A 19,206-nucleotide genomic window follows, 5' to 3' on the forward strand; every position below is an offset into this window, starting at 1 on the left:
TGATATGTTTCCTATTTGATTATTTTCTATAATTTTTCGGCTTTATATTAATTTTTGTACATCTACAGTTTTAAATAATAAAAGCCACCATTGACTTTATAAGACTTTTTTTTTATCTTATGGAGAGAGAGATACGACAGTTTCCATATGACTATCTTTCCCCAGACAGATGAATCTAAAACAAAATGGTTTAGTATATCTACACAGATAACTGTAATGTAAGATGTTTATAAATATCGAAACGTTGTGCTTGGTAGTTAAGTGAGCCATCGACTTAAACAAGTTCTAAAAAACATACTTCCTGGTGTCACAGACAGTGAATGCTGCAACAAATTATGAATTTATCTCTTCACTTAGACCACGCAGGGGTTAACCAATTAGGCGATATGTTCGTGAATGGACGTTCTTTACCGGACATGGTGAGACAAAGGATTGTCGAGATGGCCCAACAGGGTGTCCGACCTTGCGATATTAGCCGGCAGTTAAGAGTGTCGCATGGTTGTGATTCTAAAATCCTAGGAAGGTAAGGAAAGAAATTAATAATTTGTTTCAGAATCATGAGGTCATGACCTCATTCTAGAATGTTCTACACTGAAAGCTAACATTCAATGCATATATCACCCTACGATATTTGTTGTTGTTGTTTTTTTTAATTTCAGGGAAAGCTACTAGAAGACCATCTGTAATCGTTTTCTTAAATTTTGGTATGATATATTATAGAACGACCACCTAGTAAACACCACTGACTGCCATCTTGGATTATCCCTTTAGCAACGAAAAATAGAATTGACTGTTACATTATAACGGCTCCACGACTAAACGGGAGAGAATGTTTGGTGAGAGAATTAGAGCACATAACCACTAGACCCACCCTGGAGTAAATTAAAAAACAACAACATTAGAGTCTGTTACTTTTGTAAAAAAATAGAATGTTCAGGTTAAATAACCGATTGGTACATTCGTGTTTGATCTTTAAAATATTAGATATATATTTATCCATTAGTTTTTAGTGTCTTTCGAATACCCTTTTAAAAATAAATACAATTATTGATTACATAATTATTGTTCACTGTTCTGGTTCTGTCTGGTGACTTATTCTCTTGAAACCAGCTATTCGAATTTACAACGTTAAAATCTTGAGTTCAGTTCCCCTCGGTAGACACAGCAAATAGCCCAATTCGGCTTTATTATAAGAAAACACATACACTCGAAATCATAAGCAGTTGATACAAAAAATAATAAAGTAAACTGGTCGAGATGGATTTAAAAGTAAACGTTGACATTTCTAAAGAAGCTTAAATTTTAACACAATACTCTGTTCTTTTTACGCTGTACGTGGAACTATGGTTCTGAAGAATTATTGTTCGCATCGTGTTGCTATAAAATTCTACTTCACATTTTACAGCCACGACATAAGAGTGACAGTCAAATCCTACTCTTCGATCAGAGCAGCTAAAATGGTTGGCGGTGGATGCTTTAAACTAGCTACCTTCTGTCTATTTTTAACATCAAAATTACGGATGGCTAACATAAGTAACTCTTGTAACGTTTGGTGTGAAATTCAAGAAACAAACGGTTCTTTGTATTTTGTTTTTAGATACCTCCTTTAGGGGTTCCCCTAAAGTACATCTGTCAGAAATTGCGTACACCTGAATATATTTGTGTAGTTAAATTTTCACCTATAGGTAAGTTCAAATGGATGATTATAAAAAAACAACAACAACGACAACATATATAAGGTTATAAAATTATATTCGAAAGTCGATAAATAAATATATGTAAAAGAATATTCTCCATATTTTCGATCACTTTTTGTTTGTTTGTTTTTGAATTTCGCACAAAGCTACTCGAGAGCTATCTGTGCTAGCCGTCCCTAATTCAGCAGTGTAAGACTAGAGGATAGGCAGCTAGTCATCACCACCTACCGCCAACTCTTGGGCTACTCTTTTACCAACGAATAGTGGGATTGACCGTCACATTAAAACGCCCCCACGGCTGAAAGGGCGAGCATGTTTGGCGCGACAGGGATGCGAACCCCCGACCCTCAGATTACGAGTCGCACGCCTTAACATGCTTGGCCATGGCGGGCCCCCATATGAAATGCATTAACGGGTTACGTATTAAACACTATAAAGTTAAGATATGCAGTTGAAACTAACACATAGGAAAACTCTAACCTTTAATGTTGTAATTTGCATCTAGTATACAGTTTTAGTCTTACGAATTTGAAAGTATGTTCAAGTTATTTTGACTGTTAAATTATTATGCAATTCCACATTTTAACTCTCTTTTATAATCATGTGTATTTTCTTTGCGTGTAGTGAACACTGGTGCATAATTGTGTGAGTAGTGTTCCTGTTCTACATTAAAACCGAATAAAGTTGGTAATTATAACGCGTAGATTCGGTTCAAACCTGACTCATGGAATATAGTTCACTATAATAGTCCTAGAAATTGACCTATATTACATGTTCTGCTAGTGTCTAATAGTCGTAGCAATTTATCTATATTACGTTTTCTGGTAGTGTCCAGTGTTCCAAGTAACTGACCTGTGATATGTTGTGCTGGAGTCAATGTATGTAACTCCTTTATCCATGAAAGTATATTTCATATTTAAACTTATGGCATGTTGAGTCTTCTAAGCACGTGTTTACTTGATTCACTTGGAACGGGTCAGGGTTATATTGTTGCGTTTTAAACAAAAACTCTAGTTGTTGACTGTGAAACTTGTTACAGAAATATAGAAAGTCAGTTAGAAACCTAATTAATACAAGCGTTGTGGCCATAAAGATTAAAACACATACTGTTTACGCTGAATTTTTACAAGAACAATTACACGTACAGAAAAATCATGGGATTACGTAATATCTGGGTGTAAGAATGGCCAGCTTAGGCATACTACCACAACGTTGTCACGTAGCCCCAGTCTCTACATAAAAAAATAAAAACAGAGCTTTGATATGAAATTTTAGTCGGGCAGCACGTGCTATAGTTTCGCTTCAGCACATGCTGAACATTTGTTTCAAAATGAAATGTCATAGAATTTTTAATTCCGTACATGTACAAAAATATACGTGTAAAACAGTATATATATATGTACGATAATACACATATAGTAGAATAAACGTAAAAGCAGTGTTCACACTGTCTGAAGAATGGATACATATATGTTGTTATTGTTCACACTGTCTGAAGAATGGATACATATATGTTGTTATTGTTCACACATTTCGAAGAATGGATACATATATGTTGTTATTGTTCACACTGTCTGAAGAATGGATACATATATGTTGTTATTGTTCACACTGTTCGAAGAATGGATACATGTATGTTGTTAATGTTCACACTGTCTGAAGAATGGATACATGTATGTTGTTATTGTTCACACTGTTCAAAGAATGGATACATATATGTTGTTAATGTTCACACTGTCTGAAGAATGGATACATGTATGTTGTTATTGTTCACACTGTTCGAAGAATGGATACATATATGTTGTTATTGTTCACACTGTCTGAAGAATGGATACATGTATGTTGTTATTGTTCACACTGTCTGAAGAATGGATACATATATGTTGTTATTGTTCACACTGTCTGAAGAATGGACACATGTATGTTGTTATTGTTCACACTGTCTGAAGAATAGATACATACATGTTGTTACTGTTCACACTGTCTGAAGAATGGATACATGTATGCTGTTATTGTTCACACTGTCTGAAGAATGGATACATAATGTTGTTATTGTTCACACTGTCTGAAGAATAGATACATACATGTTGTTATTGTTCACACTGTTCGAAGAATGGATACATATATGTTGTTATTGTTCACACTGTCTGAAGAATGGATACATACATGTTGTTATTGTTCACACTGTCTGAAGAATAGATACATACATGTTGTTATTGTTCACACTGTTCGAAGAATAGATACATACATGTTGTTATTGTTCACACTGTTCGAAGAATGGATACAGATATATTGTTGTGTTTCACAGTGTTCTAAGAATAAGCAGCTGCTGTCGAGAAGATTTGATTTTAACAAAACTTAATGTCTCTGGTCATCAAAACTTTTTATTACACTGGATGCGGCGAATTATCTGATTACATTCATGAGAACTAAATACTGATGATTAGAAGTGACATCATGGTTGGCATGGTATTTCTAGAACTTCTAGTACCTTGGAATGATGGTTACAAAATACCTTAACTACATGAAAAGTTGACTGATATCGAGCATTAACTGTCCAGATGAGGTCGGATAAACCTGGTGTGAACTGCCCAGATGAAGTCGGATAAACCTGGTGTGAACTGTCCAGATGAAGTCGGATAAACCTGGTGTGAACTGTTCAGATGAAGTCGGATAAACCTGGTGTGAACTGTTCAGATGAAGTCGGATAAGCCTGGTGTGAACTGTCCAGATGAAGTCGGATAAACCTGGTGTGAACTGTTCAGATGAAGTCGGATAAACCTGGTGTGAACTGTCCAGATGAAGTCGGACAAACCTGGTGTGAACTGTTCAGATGAAGTCGGATAAACCTGGAAATCAAGAATTGACAAGTCAGTTAATATTACATGTAACAACAGCTGAACATCAAGAATTGACAAGTCAGTCAATATTACATGTAACAACAGCTGAACATCAAGAACTAATAAGTTGGTCTGTTAGATTTGTGACTCAATTTATGAAAATGTCTTCTTTTTTCAAAGGTTTTATGAAACCGGATCCATTAAACCTGGGGTCATCGGAGGTAGTACACCGAAAGTGGCGACTCCTTACGTGGTAGAAGCCATCACTAACTATAAGATGAAACATCCAACCATGTTTGCCTGGGAAATCCGAGACAAGTTGATGGCCGATAAGATATGTAACCAAGACAACATCCCTAGCGTAAGTTCCATCAACAGGTGAGTAAAATAAGATTAGCTGTTCTGAAAAACTACGATTGGGTCAAACGTAATTTTGTCCTTAACACTATGGTGTAAATTAACTGAAAATGGCCCGGCATGGCCAGGTGGGTTAAGGCGTTCTGATGGTTAGTCCAGTAGTTGTTTACATAACCTTTACATATCCTTGTTAGTCCAATTGTTTTTAAATCTACTTCAGTAAAATATTTGTTAACCTCACCATAACCCTTGTTATTAACCCTAGCGAAAGAAACGCTTCCCTGTTTCAGGATTGTCCGTAACAAGGTTAGCGAAAACGTCATAACCTCATGCAGCCAGAGTCCGTCCAACTCCCGTTCAGTAATCACTCAGACCACCACTCTTTCATCCGAACAGACATTGTCCTACTCTATTAATGGTTTTCTAGGTAGAGTAAGTCCAGAACTCAACGAAAATCGTAGCAAAAGAAACCGTGGGGAAGGTAAGGTTTTCAATGTTATTACTTCCTGCAGTGTTTTTAATAAAAACCAATGAGACAGTCTGCTGTTATCTAACTGGAAAGAAAATGGCGAATTCACTGTCGATTTCCAAAGAAACAGAAACTGAACATTCAATGACAAAAATATTTTTATAACAATGTTCATGGATTCAGTTTAGGAAACGTAACGTAATACGTTATTAAACTAACTGTGAATACGTGACTAGGCTAATTGTGTATTTCTTGAATTAATAACGGAATAATTTTTACTCCAGTTATTGATGGAATTTCTGTCCATTTATTATTTGTGGATTTTATCGAAAAATATTTTATTAAGATCCTGATTTGTACACTTTGAGCTTAGGAGATTTAGGTTAGTCCTAAAACTACGTTCGACCTAACAACACAAAATCTATATACGAGAAATATAATAATAATTGGAAATAAAAAAAACAGACATACGGAACATTCTAACTACTGCTAATTAAGTCATAACAGAGTATACTTACAGGCCACCCCACCTACTACTTCCACTGTTTAGATACATTCAAATGACATCCACTGAACCCATTGTCTTGAGATTACTAAACTCGATTTAAAAATGTTTAAGACAACGTGCTTCGGGATGGCCAGGTGGTCAGGGCGACCGACTTGTAATCTTAGGACCAAGGGTTCAAATCTGTTTTACACCGAATATCTTCACCCTATATTCTATTGCTCAGTGAAAGGGTGGCCCAGGAGTTGGCGGTTTGTTGTGATGACTAGCTTCTACTCTTTTCATTTTCACGTTTATTAGATCAGAGTTATTTTAGGATAGTTTATGTTGTAAGAAAAGTTGACGATTTGTGTCTTTTTTCTTTGATTTTTTTATTACTTGCATTATCGGCTCAACGTCTAGCAGTGCTCTAAAAATGGTAGTTTTACCTCGACGTTGACGTTTACTGCATAAACTTTGACACGTTCTAAAGAGTAACCCCTAGCAACGCTACTCCTTCAAACGGTAAAGCCAAACACGTCAGTTTCCTTCTTTTATGCGGTACGTTTGATGACTCTTCAAACCTTCCCTCACGTCTTACACTAGCGCAGTACACTAGTACTGTGTAACTTTGCGCAAAATTAGAAAAACAACACGCGAACAACGTGCTTTCACATTTTAAGGCTTACGAATTAAAGCATGTTAGAATAAAGATTGAGGAAAATTAGGGGCGATAAACAGCCCTTTCTTAGCGAAGGTTTTACAGTAAATCCATATCTTCAAGTGTAGAATATTTACAGTAATTAATCTCTACCTTCTAACATCAGTGTTTACAGCTTTCAGATAGTTCGACCACTTATTTTTCACAACATTAGCACTGATTTCCTGTCTTTCACGATTATGAGAGTAGGTTCATTGTTAATACAACTGCATGTTAGACCTGGGAGACTATCTAAACATCTTGAGAGAGACGAGGACTCTGGGCCTTCCAAAACCGAGAATGATAACAACTCATTAGTGAGGTGTACAATAGGCTCTAGAGCATATACTACATAACAACATCATTTAAAAAACAGTTAAAAGTTGAATAAACTAGAACGCCAAACACTGAGCTTATAATAGTTTAAATCAATAGTGTAAAATAAACTTTGTAACTTCTCTTAAACATGTTTACTGACAGTAGCAAAAGTTTACAATACGATATTAATATAAATCTTTGTTATTACATAATAAATTTTCACTATTTTTACTTTACTCATGATAAATATTCATTATCACTTTACTCATTATAAATCTTTTGTTTTTACTTTACTCATGATAAATCTTCATTGTTTTTACTTTACTCACGATAAATCTTCATTGTTTTTACTTTACTCACGATAAGTCTTGTTTGTTTTTACTTTACTCACCATAAATCTTCATTGTTTTTACTTTACTCATGATAAATCTTGTTTGTCTTACTTTACTCATGATAAATCTTCATTGTTTTTAGCTTACTCATGATAAATCTTGTTTGTTTTTAGCTTACTCATGATAAATCTTGTTTGTTTTTAGCTTACTCATGATAAATCTTGTTTGTTTTTACTTTACTCATGATAAATCTTGTTTGTTTTTACTTTACTCATGATAAATCTTGTTTGTTCTTACTTTACTCATGATAAATCTTGTTTGTTTTTACTTTACTCATGATAAATCTTCATTGTTTTTACTTTATTCATGATAAATCTTCATTGTTTTTACTTTATTCATGATAAATCTTCATTGTTTTTACTTTACTCATGATAAATTTTGTTTGTTTTTACTTTACTCATGATAAATCGTGTTTGTTTTTACTTTACTCATGATAAGTCTTGTTTGTTTTACTTTACTCATGATAAATCTTGTTTGTTTTTACTTTACTCATGATAAATCTTCCTTGTTGTTATTTTACGTTTTACGATTTTTGTTTGTTTTTTAAAATCCTCTGTTGTAACCGTTGTTGTCTAATCTGTGAATATAAATAATGAAACGTGAACAAGAAAGATAAGACAAAACTGGTTAAAACAAATGTTGAAAAAAATAAAATAAAGTGAAGAAACAACCAGAAATCATAATTTAAAATGAAGACATTTCACGAGTAATATTTTTAAAACTAAGACTACCTTCTACAGTTTCCAAAATAACATATACCATGTAGGTGGCGGTAGATGACATAGCCCAAAACAGCAGTTCTTAAGTGTTCATGACACCACAGTTCTTGTCTACTACAACCAGATACGTTTCGTTTTCCAATGTAACATAGAATTTTCTGTATCAACGTTTACTTTTCGAAAATCTATATTATTTCCTGATAAAACAGTTGCATTGGAACTAAGTATCTTTGTGTTTGCACTACACTAACATTTTCACGAAAATTACTATTTTCTAATTCTATAAACTCTGGTTTTTAACTTTTTTTTCATTTTTACCGATACAACATCCACTTCTCGAGGTACGTGGAGAATATGTGGTATTATTTCACTCTACCAGAAAATAAAGACACACCTTGGTGATTGATGTTTTGTAAACTCCAGATACGAAATGCTGCCCTCTGTCGGTTTGTTTTTTAATGACGCAATATTCATTTCCAATTTTATTTCTCGAAGTTTCTTTTTACTTCGTTTCCTACCTTGACAGTTAAACCTTTTAAAGGATTATAAGAGTCAGAAGCTGTTTGTAAGAGTACAAAGGCTTTCTGTGTTTGATATAAATTGATTTATGTTTGACCCAAAATATTGACCTGGAAGTAAAATATATTTTATTAATGTTTCGCAAGAACTGATTTCAGTTCTATCTTGAGGTATTGTTAACTAACAAGTTTGTTCTTCGTATCTATAGTGACTTAAGTCTTGTTTGTTTTTTTTGTTTTGTTTAATTTCGCACAAAGAGGTCTATCTGTGCTAGCCGTCCCTAATTTAGCAGTGTAAGACTAGAGGGAAGGCAGCTTGTCATCACCACCCACCGCCAACTCTTGGGCTACTCTTTTACCAACGAATAGTGGGATTGATCGTCACATTATAACGCCCCCACGGCTGAAAGGGCGAACATGTTTAGCGCGACAGGGATGCGAACCCGCTACCCTCAGATTACGAGTCGCACGCCTTGAGTGACCTAAGACTTAAGAGAATATAGTTTCTTAAGTGCTTCAAATTCAGGGGCAAACATTCAATTAATAATCGTAGATGGCTTCATTACATTCACAGAAATGCTGTATATTTTGTCAGTTGTTCATTTATAATAGTCTGTAACTGACACTTAAATGATATATATAATGGAGCCATTTTGTCTGGAGCTCTACAAAATGTTTTACGAATTTCTCTCTACAGCAACTGTAACTGAATGTGAGATGTAAGGTTTGTCGATCCATCTTATAAATTGTACCTAAAGTTCGACATTTATTGCATAGAGGGCGTTTGTTGAAGTTCCTGTTAAACATTCTTTGGTTTTGGTTGGTTTGTGGTTTAACGTCGGATGCTGTCCTGATCACTCTGCTCTTTTAGTAGTTAATAAACTTCGCTTGTTTCTCTTATATATGATTACGTCCCATTCTCAGAAAGATGGAAATGAGGATTAACAAATGGCCTTTAGTATAATGAATAACATTATAGTATAACATTAACCTAGCGGCTGAATTAAATATACTCTATTTACCAATGATCTGACCTTATCAAGAACTCTGTTATAGATCTCTAGTCTGTTTTCTTTTTTCTGTTTAACCGATACGATAAATTTCCTATGACAGAACTCCATGCCTTCTGATCGGTAGTAAGTGCTCTAAGCCTATTTTGTGCAGGAACCATTTTATGTGAAACCTGTTCAGAGTCAGAATTTTATCCGTTTTCTCTGTTTTAAATTCCAGCAGATGAAACTGATCACTCGGTCCGAGAAGAAGGGTACAAACGACAACGAGCCCCACGTGGTGGAGACAAGTTTTACACCAGTGTGAGCAGGGTTTTATAATATCCAACCTTAAACTTCCAACCACCAACATCTTTGAATCATTTTCATACTTTGATACAGAGATATTAACGTAGGACATAAAACTTAATATACTTTACAAATCATTCTCTCTATTCGCTATAAGTTAATGGTGAAAGGATCTCACAATAACTTGTTTTAAGCAGCTATCGAGAAGTATGTTACAGGAGACACCTGCCCTATTTCACCAAATTAAACTGAAGATGGGAAAACAGGATGAAGTAAAAACCATTGTACCAAACTTCTCTACAGACATTCCCGGCAGATTCCCTTGTTCCCTGCAACAGTTCCCATCCTCTTCTGTGGTTTCAGAAAGGGATCACGACAAGTCTGAAGGAATGTTAGATTCTCTGAGCGACCAACAGTCAACAGCAGTTTATTCACCATCGATAGGTATCCATTTTCAACTTAGAAAATACATGAGGGTTTATGTTACACTGTATCAGAATATGCTTGTTTTCTTTGAATAACACACATTAATTAGAAATTAAATCAACTTCACTGTCTATACTAGAACTGACTCAATGAAATGCTCAATACGTGTAGCAGGACAACTTACTGAAACCTTAACACATAGCAGAACTACTTTCTGAAGGCTCAACACAGCTAACAGGACTACTCATAGATGTGTTAGAAACACTTAGCAGGACAACTTACTGAAGTCTCAACACACATAACAAGACTACTTACAAAAATATTAAAAATACTAGGCAGAACTACTTACAGAAATATTAAAAATGTTTAGCAAGACCACTTATTGAAATCTCAACAGATAACAGAACTACTTACAGAAGTGTTAAAATATTAGACACAACTGTTTGTTATTGTTGTAAACGTTTGTTTTTATCGTGTAAAGCTGATAAAGCTTATGGTGTTTATTTATTATTTTTCGTGCAAAAAGGAAAACATGTGCTTATTAATTTTAGTTTCTAATGTCCCTATTACCTGACACAATCTTGTATCCCTAATACAAATTTAATACCCTTGACTCAGTTTAGCATCCCTAATAACAATCTAATACTCATGGCTCAATCTAGTGTTCCTAATAAAAATCTATTAACCCTGACTCAACCTAGTATCTGTAATATCAATCTAATACCCCTGCTCATTCTAGTACCCCTAATACCACTCATTGAAAATATTCCTACTTTGCCAAGAGGCTGATCGGCCGATGCATCAAGTTTTGATAGTTAAATATTATATTAAAAAAAACGTTCACTTACTTCATTCAGCTGTTCTCAAAAACCAAAACGAATTTATGTGAAAAATGGATTTAACAAAACAGTAAAATGATGTTAGAATAAAGTAATCAACAGTTTTGGTTACCAATATCTGACAGTAAAATGATGTTAGAATAAAGTAATCAACAGTTTTGGTTACCAACATCTGACAGTAAAATGATGTTAGAATAAAGTAATCAACAGTTTTGGTTACCACTATCTGACAGTAAAATGATGTCAGAATAAAGTAATCAACACGTTTGGTTACCAACATCTGACAGTAAAATGATCTTAAAATAAAGTATTCAATAGTTTTGGTTACCACTATCTGACAGTAAAATGATGTCAGAATAAAGTAATCAACAGTTTTGGTTAGCAATATCTGACAGTAAAATGATGTTAAAATAAAGTAATCAACAGGTTTGGTTACCAACATCTGACAGTAAAATGATGTTAAAATAAAGTAATCAACAGTTTTGGTTACCAACATCTGACAGTAAAATGATGTTAAAATAAAGTAATCAACAGTTTTGGTTAGCAATATCTGACAGTAAAATGACAACCAACCAAGACTAGTTAAGTAAAACTGAGTTTTAAAATATTTACACTTCATCACAAACGAAGAACTACATTACCTGAAGTCAGTGAGCGAGAGATAACTATTTACGCTAGGCGTAACGACTGTAGATTTATTTTTTTATATTAACAGCTCTGCATGGAAGATTTTTTATTACATTCTCTGTTGTCCAAGGCTTGCGATAGGGCAATGCAATAGATGTAATGATGGTTTTCAGCAAAAGGTGGAGCTAGTCAATAGTGATTTTCTTAGTTTGTTTGTTTTTAATTTCGTGCAAAGCTAATCGATGGCTATTTGCGCTCGCCGTCCCTAATTTAGCAGTGTAAGACTAGAGGGAAGGCAGCTAGTCATCACCACCCACCACCAACTCTTGGGCTACTCTTTTACCAACGAATAGTAGGATTGACCGTAACATTATAACGTACCTACGGCTGAAAGGGCGAGCATGTTTGGTGCGACCAGATTTCGAACCCGCGACCCTCGAATTACGAGTCGAACGCCTTAACACGCTTGGCCATGCCGGGCCCGTTCTTAGTTTGTATAAACCACTATAAGTTTGTATTATTTTTAAGTACTAACTGACTAACTGTATGTCGCTTTTGAAACAAAACGTGTTAGTATGAGAGCATTTGAAACAAAGTTACCTCATGTACAAACGTGCCAACACGCCTCCTAACTCAAACCTAGAGGCGCGACGCATGTTCAAATTATTATATTTGTTATTTTAAAGTAAAATAATTTGGTGATTTTCAAAACACTGTATTTAACATGACTGCGACGACAGATCCTTTAAACGTTCACTTTTTAAGACACATCAGTTGTGGTCGACTTTAAATATGTGAGAACATTAATTTTATGTGATTTTACATCAACTCAAAATGTCTTGGAAAAACAACAATACATTAAAAACCACAACACGTTAAAATAACATTAAAAACAACAATTAAAAACCACAACACGTTAAAATAACATTAAAAACAACAATTAAAAACCAGCATCACGTTAAAAACATCACATTAAAAGCACAACGCATTTAAACAATCACATTAAAGAACAATAACATATTAAAAACCAAAACACATTAAAAACAACTACATTAATAAACCACAACAAATTAAAAAACAGCACATTAAAAACAACCACACATTACGAATAACATACTAAAAACCACAACATATCAAAAACCACAACGCATTAAAAAGAACATTGAAAAACAACAACACATTAAAACAATCACATTAAAAACAACAACATATTAAGAACAACCACACATTATTACGAGTTATCTGTTGCTTCCTACACAAAAGCCAGCAAACTATGTTATTTTATTCTTTCTGTTTTATTTCCATGTAACATTTTACATATATTTTTCTACTTACTTTTTTGAAAACTACATTAATTATATTAATAGAGAAAAGAGGTTCTACGTTTCTCACTCCTTACCTGCTGGTTGAGATCTCCAATATTTCTAGATCTTAAAGTAAGTTACCAGTAAAACAAACACAGTCCAGTGGTTCGTGTTCTGTTCCTGTAAAAATCAAAATACGTTCTTTGGAGTCGTTATGTGACTGTTAATTAAATTCCACTGTTCGTTTAATAAAGTAACTCAAGAATCGGCGGCGGGTGTTGTTGAATATCTGCCTTCTCTTTACCCTATCGCTCCCCAGTGGCACGACGGTATGTATGTCTGCGGACTAATACCGCTAAAAACTGGGTGTCGATACCCCTGGTGGACAGCGCACAGATAGCCCATTGTGTAGCTTTGTGCTTAAATTACATACAACAACAACAAACAACTTTATATGTGTAAAAACGGCTCGTTTGGATTGAGAAATTTTTTTTACGATGACCGAAGAAGGTCGAAACGTTGTTCGCTCCTCTATGTAAAATATTTTCTCAATCCAAACGAACCGTTTTTATATATATATTTTTCTCTACAAGTGGGTTTTCTCGATATCACTGAACAACAACTTTAACCTTTCAGAATAAATTTATGAAGAGCTAGATTTGCTGCGAAGACCTAAAAACGAACAAGGTTATGCATTAGAAGTTTTCATCAATAAACGGATATGTAAACAGTCTAGAAGTTCACAATCACAGTTAAATATATACGCATTCTCTAGACGTTTCTGTTCAGAACTAAATATATAAGCAATTTCTAGAAGTTTCCATCCAGAGCTAGAGATGTGAGAAATCCCTATAATTAATCTGTGAAGTAATCACTCACGTTTCGACTCGTAATCTTAGGGCACTAAACATGCTCGCCCTTTCACCCGTGGGAGCGTTATAATGTGATGGTTAATCCCACTATTCCTTGGTAAAAGAGTAGCCCAATAGATGGCGGTGGGTGGTGTTGACTAGCTGCCTTCCTTCTAGTCTTTCACTGCTAAATTAGGGACAGCTAGCGCAGATAGCTCTCGTGTAGCTTTGCGCGAAATTCGAAAAAACAAACAATCACCCACGTGATTAACAGTTAACTTACAAGATAAACATTACACCTCGTGTCACACGTAATAAAGAAGTAACTCGCAATTTCTTGTGACTAATGATTAACTTACATATGGCTTAGAGGTAACTTACAAGATAACCATTATACCGCGTGTCACACGTGACTAAGACTTTACCTGCAAGAAAAACGTTATCTCATGTTGAACGACCCGATAATTAGCACTGCCGTGTTAAGATATTCTGGTAAGTTACCAATAACGCGAAACTTGTCACTTCCTTTGTAAATGTTCTGTCTTATAATCATGTTTTTAAAGGCATTACCTTAAGGTGCCGAGCCACTGGGATCTGATGGTTGTTTATGTAATAACATGCTAAATTTATTTACTTTTTATAAAACTACATTTTAATTTTAAACTGAAATCTGCGAACCTTATTTGATAAGGTAAACGGAATTAGCATTGACAAAAATATGGGCCGAACTTATTATAGTATTGTCTTCTTTTTCGTATTTATAAACACATAACGAGAAAGTTTGGGAATAGTTGATTAATACAGAGCAATACGTGGTGTTACCTTTGTGTTCTTGTTTTTAAAATTGGTGTTTATATTATTCTCTTACGACCCCCGCTAGTACAGCGGTAAGTCCACGGATTTACAACGCTAAAATCAGGAGGTTCGATTGCCCTCGGTGGGCTCAGCAGATAGCCCGATGTGCCCTTGCTCTAAGAAAAACACATAAACACACATTATTCTCTTATAAAATGCGCATTTGTAAATATACCTAAGCCTAAGTTGTAAATATATCTAAGTCTATTTCCATTCTATGAAAATAAGTTTAATTATGAGTGTTCGGCATTATCTTGGATACCTGTATTAGTATTGCTAGTTCATGGTGAGTGATGTACCATGAACTAAAACGAGTTGCTGTTTTACTGACTTTCAGTAAGAGTTAATAAACACCGGCCCGGCATGGCCAAGCATGTTAAGGCGTGCGACTAGTAATCTGAGGGTCGCGGGTTCGCAGTCCCGTCGCGCCAAACATGCTCGCCCTTTCAGCCATGGGGGCGTTATAATGTTGCGGTCAATCCCACTATTCGTTGGTAAAAGAGTAGCCCAACAGTTGGCGGTGGGTGATGATGACTAGCTGCCTTCCCTCTAGTCTTACATTGCTAAATTAGGGACGGCTAGCGCAGATAGCCCTCGAGTAGCTTTGTGCGAAATTCAAAAACAACCAATAAACACGTTTTATTGTTTTATCTTATACTTTCCATATAATAGAAATATTAGCATTCACCAAGAGTATTACGTGATATCGAATGATTTTAGGTGGCTTTAAAATAACCAATAAAAATACCTACATCACGTGTAACATTTATTTTGGTTACTCTACGAGGATGGATTGACGTTGTGCGCGTGTGTTACTCGCGCGCACAGTGGTGAAAATCGAACTGGTTGTAATCTCTGAAACATGGAGAAAGTAAACAGCATTCATATATATATATTTTATTTCCTAGAGTAGGGTTCTTGGGGTTTGAAACGTTTTGTTTTGGACGTCCAGTCAGACGCAAGCTCGATATTATTCATAATGGATTCAAATTAGAATTCTGCTACGAATGTAGATCACTTTACATCTATAATTTGATGGTTTACCAAACCCAACCAAGGCTAGCAACCTATGTACCTGAACCTAAGTATCGTTATTCAGTTCATAAACATGTCAGCGACATGAAACTAGTGCCAATCAGAGCTAAATCTAACCTCCATATTGGATCGTATAAAATAAGTTACCTTTCGGAAAACTTCCATACGTAATCCGACATGGATGGTCAAAGATACGGTTCTTGTATTTGCTTTAGGTGTTTACATACCCAATAAGCGTACACGTCAGACCAGTTCTAGTCTGACTTTTCAATATACGTATTTTTAAAAAAATTCTAATCCTGTCCTAATTATGTCTGGTCCAAGCGCGTGATGGAAGATGGATGGAAACAGATCAACGACAATGATGACAATCGAGTAAAGAGCCCTGAATAGAATGTGAGGTGGGACCTAAGATGACTACATTGAGTGCTTTGGTTCATCGTTTTTTGAGTTTAAATGTTGAGAAAACACATAACTTTTTGTGTTTTAGCTTAGATACCAAATTGGAATTTTGTCTACCGTGAGATTTTAGTTTGTGTTTGTTGTAACATGAAGGTTCTTTAAGCTTTTTTGTTTCTCTTTTCTCTCGGCGTAAATGGCGAGTATCAAATTTTTTGTAACTTTCGGTTAATTTGTACAATTCAGTGGATTCGATCGAAATATTCCGTTGTCTGACGACTCGTAACGTTTATACACACATCTCTTAACTTGGTCACTCATGTCTCAACGTTTTCACACATCTATGTATATAGTCACTCATCGAGTATTTTGTGAGCTTTCCATTATTTTGTTATCAGTAAATGTTATTAATATATTTTAAATTTACATTATATATATATATTTGTTACATATTAGTATATGATATTTGACAAGAACTAGCAGTAAGATTAACAGGCCTTAAATCAAGATAACAATACAAGTTATTTTAGTCATTCGGGGTTATGATATTTTACAGATAAATATACAGACATTACTGAGTAAGAACTATCGTCTTATTTAATAAAGACGGTGTTGAACCTTTGTGGTCCCCAATGTCTTGCTAGTGTGATCAGTAAAAAAATATAGTAAGTTTGTTTGTTTGGAATTAGGCAAAAAAACTACACAATTAGATATCTGTGCTTTTCCTATCTCGAGTATCGAAACCCGATTTTTAGCGTTTTAAGTTTGTATATATACTGTAGTGCCACGGGGGTGGGCGACTAAAACATAGTAAACTTTCTAAATTTTTGGGTTGATTTTATAATCACTTTATCAATGTTTCATTTTATATCCATGGGCAACTTTGTATCCAAATATGCGCAATAACTCATGAGAAAGAAAGCATATAATTATAAACACTAATTATTTTATATGAACAAACTAGTCCGTCGAGTAAACTCACTTACATGATATTTTTTTCTAATTATTTAGTCGGTACTTTTATAACATATACTTTCTATAGATCTTTTTTCCTTTATGTGGAGGCCCGGCATGGCCAGGCTGGTTAAGGCGTGCGACTCGTAATCTGAGGGTCGCGGGTTCGCATCCCCGTCGCATCAAACATGCTCGCCCTTCCAGCCGTGGGGGCGTTATAATGTGACGGTCAATCTCACTATTCGTTGGTAAAAGAGTAGCCCAACAGTTGGCGGTGGGTGGTGATGACTAGCTGCCTTCCCTCTAGTCTTACGCTGCAAAATTAGGGACGGCTAGCGCAGATAGCCCTCGAGTAGCTTTGCGCGAAATTAAAAACAAAATAAAAAACAAACCTTTATGTGGAAACCACTGACTACATATATACCCTTAATAAATGAAGGTTTGATAATACTTATAAGAATTAACTATATATGACACCGTATCGATCAAAATAACTCTTCCTTGTATTGTCCAGTGACCTTGCTTCTTCAGAAATCCTGTTGATATGATATGTTTTGTTTCCACGGGAAACTGCTTCTTGACACCCCTGACTCCAATCGCTACACATAGGTGAAGTCCATGTCAGGTAGCCATGGTTACTTTTTACATAACAAAGTTTCCCCATTACCTTACCAAGGTGTGTCATTGGATAAATAAACCTATCACTCAAAAAATGTATTTGATATTTAAACAGATTCATAACATTGATTAGTATAGCGTCGACAGTTCTCAATATGATTTTAATAAATATTACGAGAGAAACGTTTAGGAATAAATATACTTGAACATGTATTTATTTATCTGTAAAAGGATGTAATTCATTCAATTAGTATGTAAAACTTAACTCTGAAGTGGACTGAGTTGTGAGGAAGAGAGTGCACCACAAACCAGGTAAAAAAAAACGTTTAACACAATAATGACTGTATCACAATTAAAACGTTGGAGGAATACTTTATTTCTTAAAATATAATTAACGTTTTGTTTTTATATTTACTTTATATCGTTATGTTTGTCTTGAAATCTGTGGGCTGATTATTGTTTATAAATAGCGTGTTTGGTTAAACAAATACAATTCCAAGCTAACATATTCAATTCCCCCCCCCAGAAGATTTCTAGAAATTGAGATTAATTTTATACCATTTCTATTAAAAGATCATATAAATATACTTCCTAAAATGCTGTCGATCAATTGAGGTTAACGTAATATAATCACTCTGTCGGAAAGAAAGAATCTTCCTTCCAGAAATTTTTCTAACCACTTGAGGTTAATTTCATAAGACGAGTCTTACCAAACAATAAAAACTTGCCTCGAAAAATATCCTTCTTATAAACTTATCGAAACCACAATTAAATACAACAATTTTCTTTCTTCCATGTCCTTAAGTTTAATGAATATATGATCTCTGCTCTGGCATGACTTCTCACATCACTTGTTTTATTATATAGGTTATTTCAAGACTTCAGTCACAGATAAGACGAATGTCATAAGATGTATACTCAGCATAACTAACTAACAACTTACATATTTACCTAAGTCCTAGATAATTGGGCACACATCACTTGTTTAATTCTTCCTTCCTAATTTCAGTAACAGAATAGTTTTGCTTGTACTTTCGTTTTCTTTTCTCTAACCTGAAACGCATATCACGTGCTGTGATGTCATACTCTTCGCACGTGCTCTTCTATTAGGCGGAAGCAATGTAGAAAATAGTCCATCTCCAGTAAAAGCGGACACCCCTACTTTCTCGTCTTTCACCGTACTTCAACCTCTTCAAAATTCATCCTTTAATACGAACAGTCCCTACGATTCCTTTGACTCTTATGGACAATATCGAGGCGAGTGAGCTAATATCGCTATATGTATTTGTTTTGGGACAAGTAATTAACTTAGATCTTATCCAAAACAAAGAAGATAAAATTGTATCCTATCACACACATGTTTGTAACTCATAGGTGTTTTATTTTAATTGTCTTGTAACTATTTATTACAGAAAACCTCTCAAAATGTCTTGTTTTCAGACCTGAAAATATTAGGGTAAATAATAATTGCAAAGCAAAGAGGCCGTATTTCACAACACATTATTC

General features: G+C 34.8%; 1 protein-coding gene and 1 long non-coding RNA gene across 2 annotated transcripts; one reads left to right on the forward strand and one right to left on the reverse strand.

The window, feature by feature from the left end:
* Nucleotides 1-320: 320 nt before the first annotated feature.
* Nucleotides 321-4,919, forward strand: LOC143256185 (paired box protein Pax-2a-like). Its single transcript, XM_076513055.1, has 2 exons — nucleotides 321-523; nucleotides 4,718-4,919. The coding sequence occupies exons 1-2, from the start codon at nucleotides 321-323 to the stop codon at nucleotides 4,917-4,919; spliced, it is 405 nt and encodes a 134-aa protein (XP_076369170.1).
* Nucleotides 378-18,731, reverse strand: LOC143256186 (uncharacterized). The gene is made up of 3 exons (XR_013031205.1): nucleotides 18,652-18,731; nucleotides 13,084-13,168; nucleotides 378-515 (listed from the first exon to the last, which is right to left on the reverse strand). It is a non-coding gene; the product is annotated as an uncharacterized LOC143256186 (long non-coding RNA).
* Between the last annotated feature and the right edge of the window lie 475 nt (nucleotides 18,732-19,206).

The sequence above is a fragment of the Tachypleus tridentatus genome, chromosome 7 (genome assembly GCF_004210375.1).
Source record: "Tachypleus tridentatus isolate NWPU-2018 chromosome 7, ASM421037v1, whole genome shotgun sequence".
NCBI lineage: Eukaryota > Metazoa > Arthropoda > Merostomata > Xiphosura > Limulidae > Tachypleus > Tachypleus tridentatus.

Bases quoted from the DNA above. Each gene is read 5' to 3' on its own strand.
- LOC143256185 (XM_076513055.1), top strand. From the start codon at position 321: ATGCTGCAACAAATTATGAATTTATCTCTTCACTTAGACCACGCAGGG. The intron at 524-4,717 runs GTAAGGAAAGAA...CTTTTTTCAAAG, and splicing joins GATTCTAAAATCCTAGGAAG to GTTTTATGAAACCGGATCCA.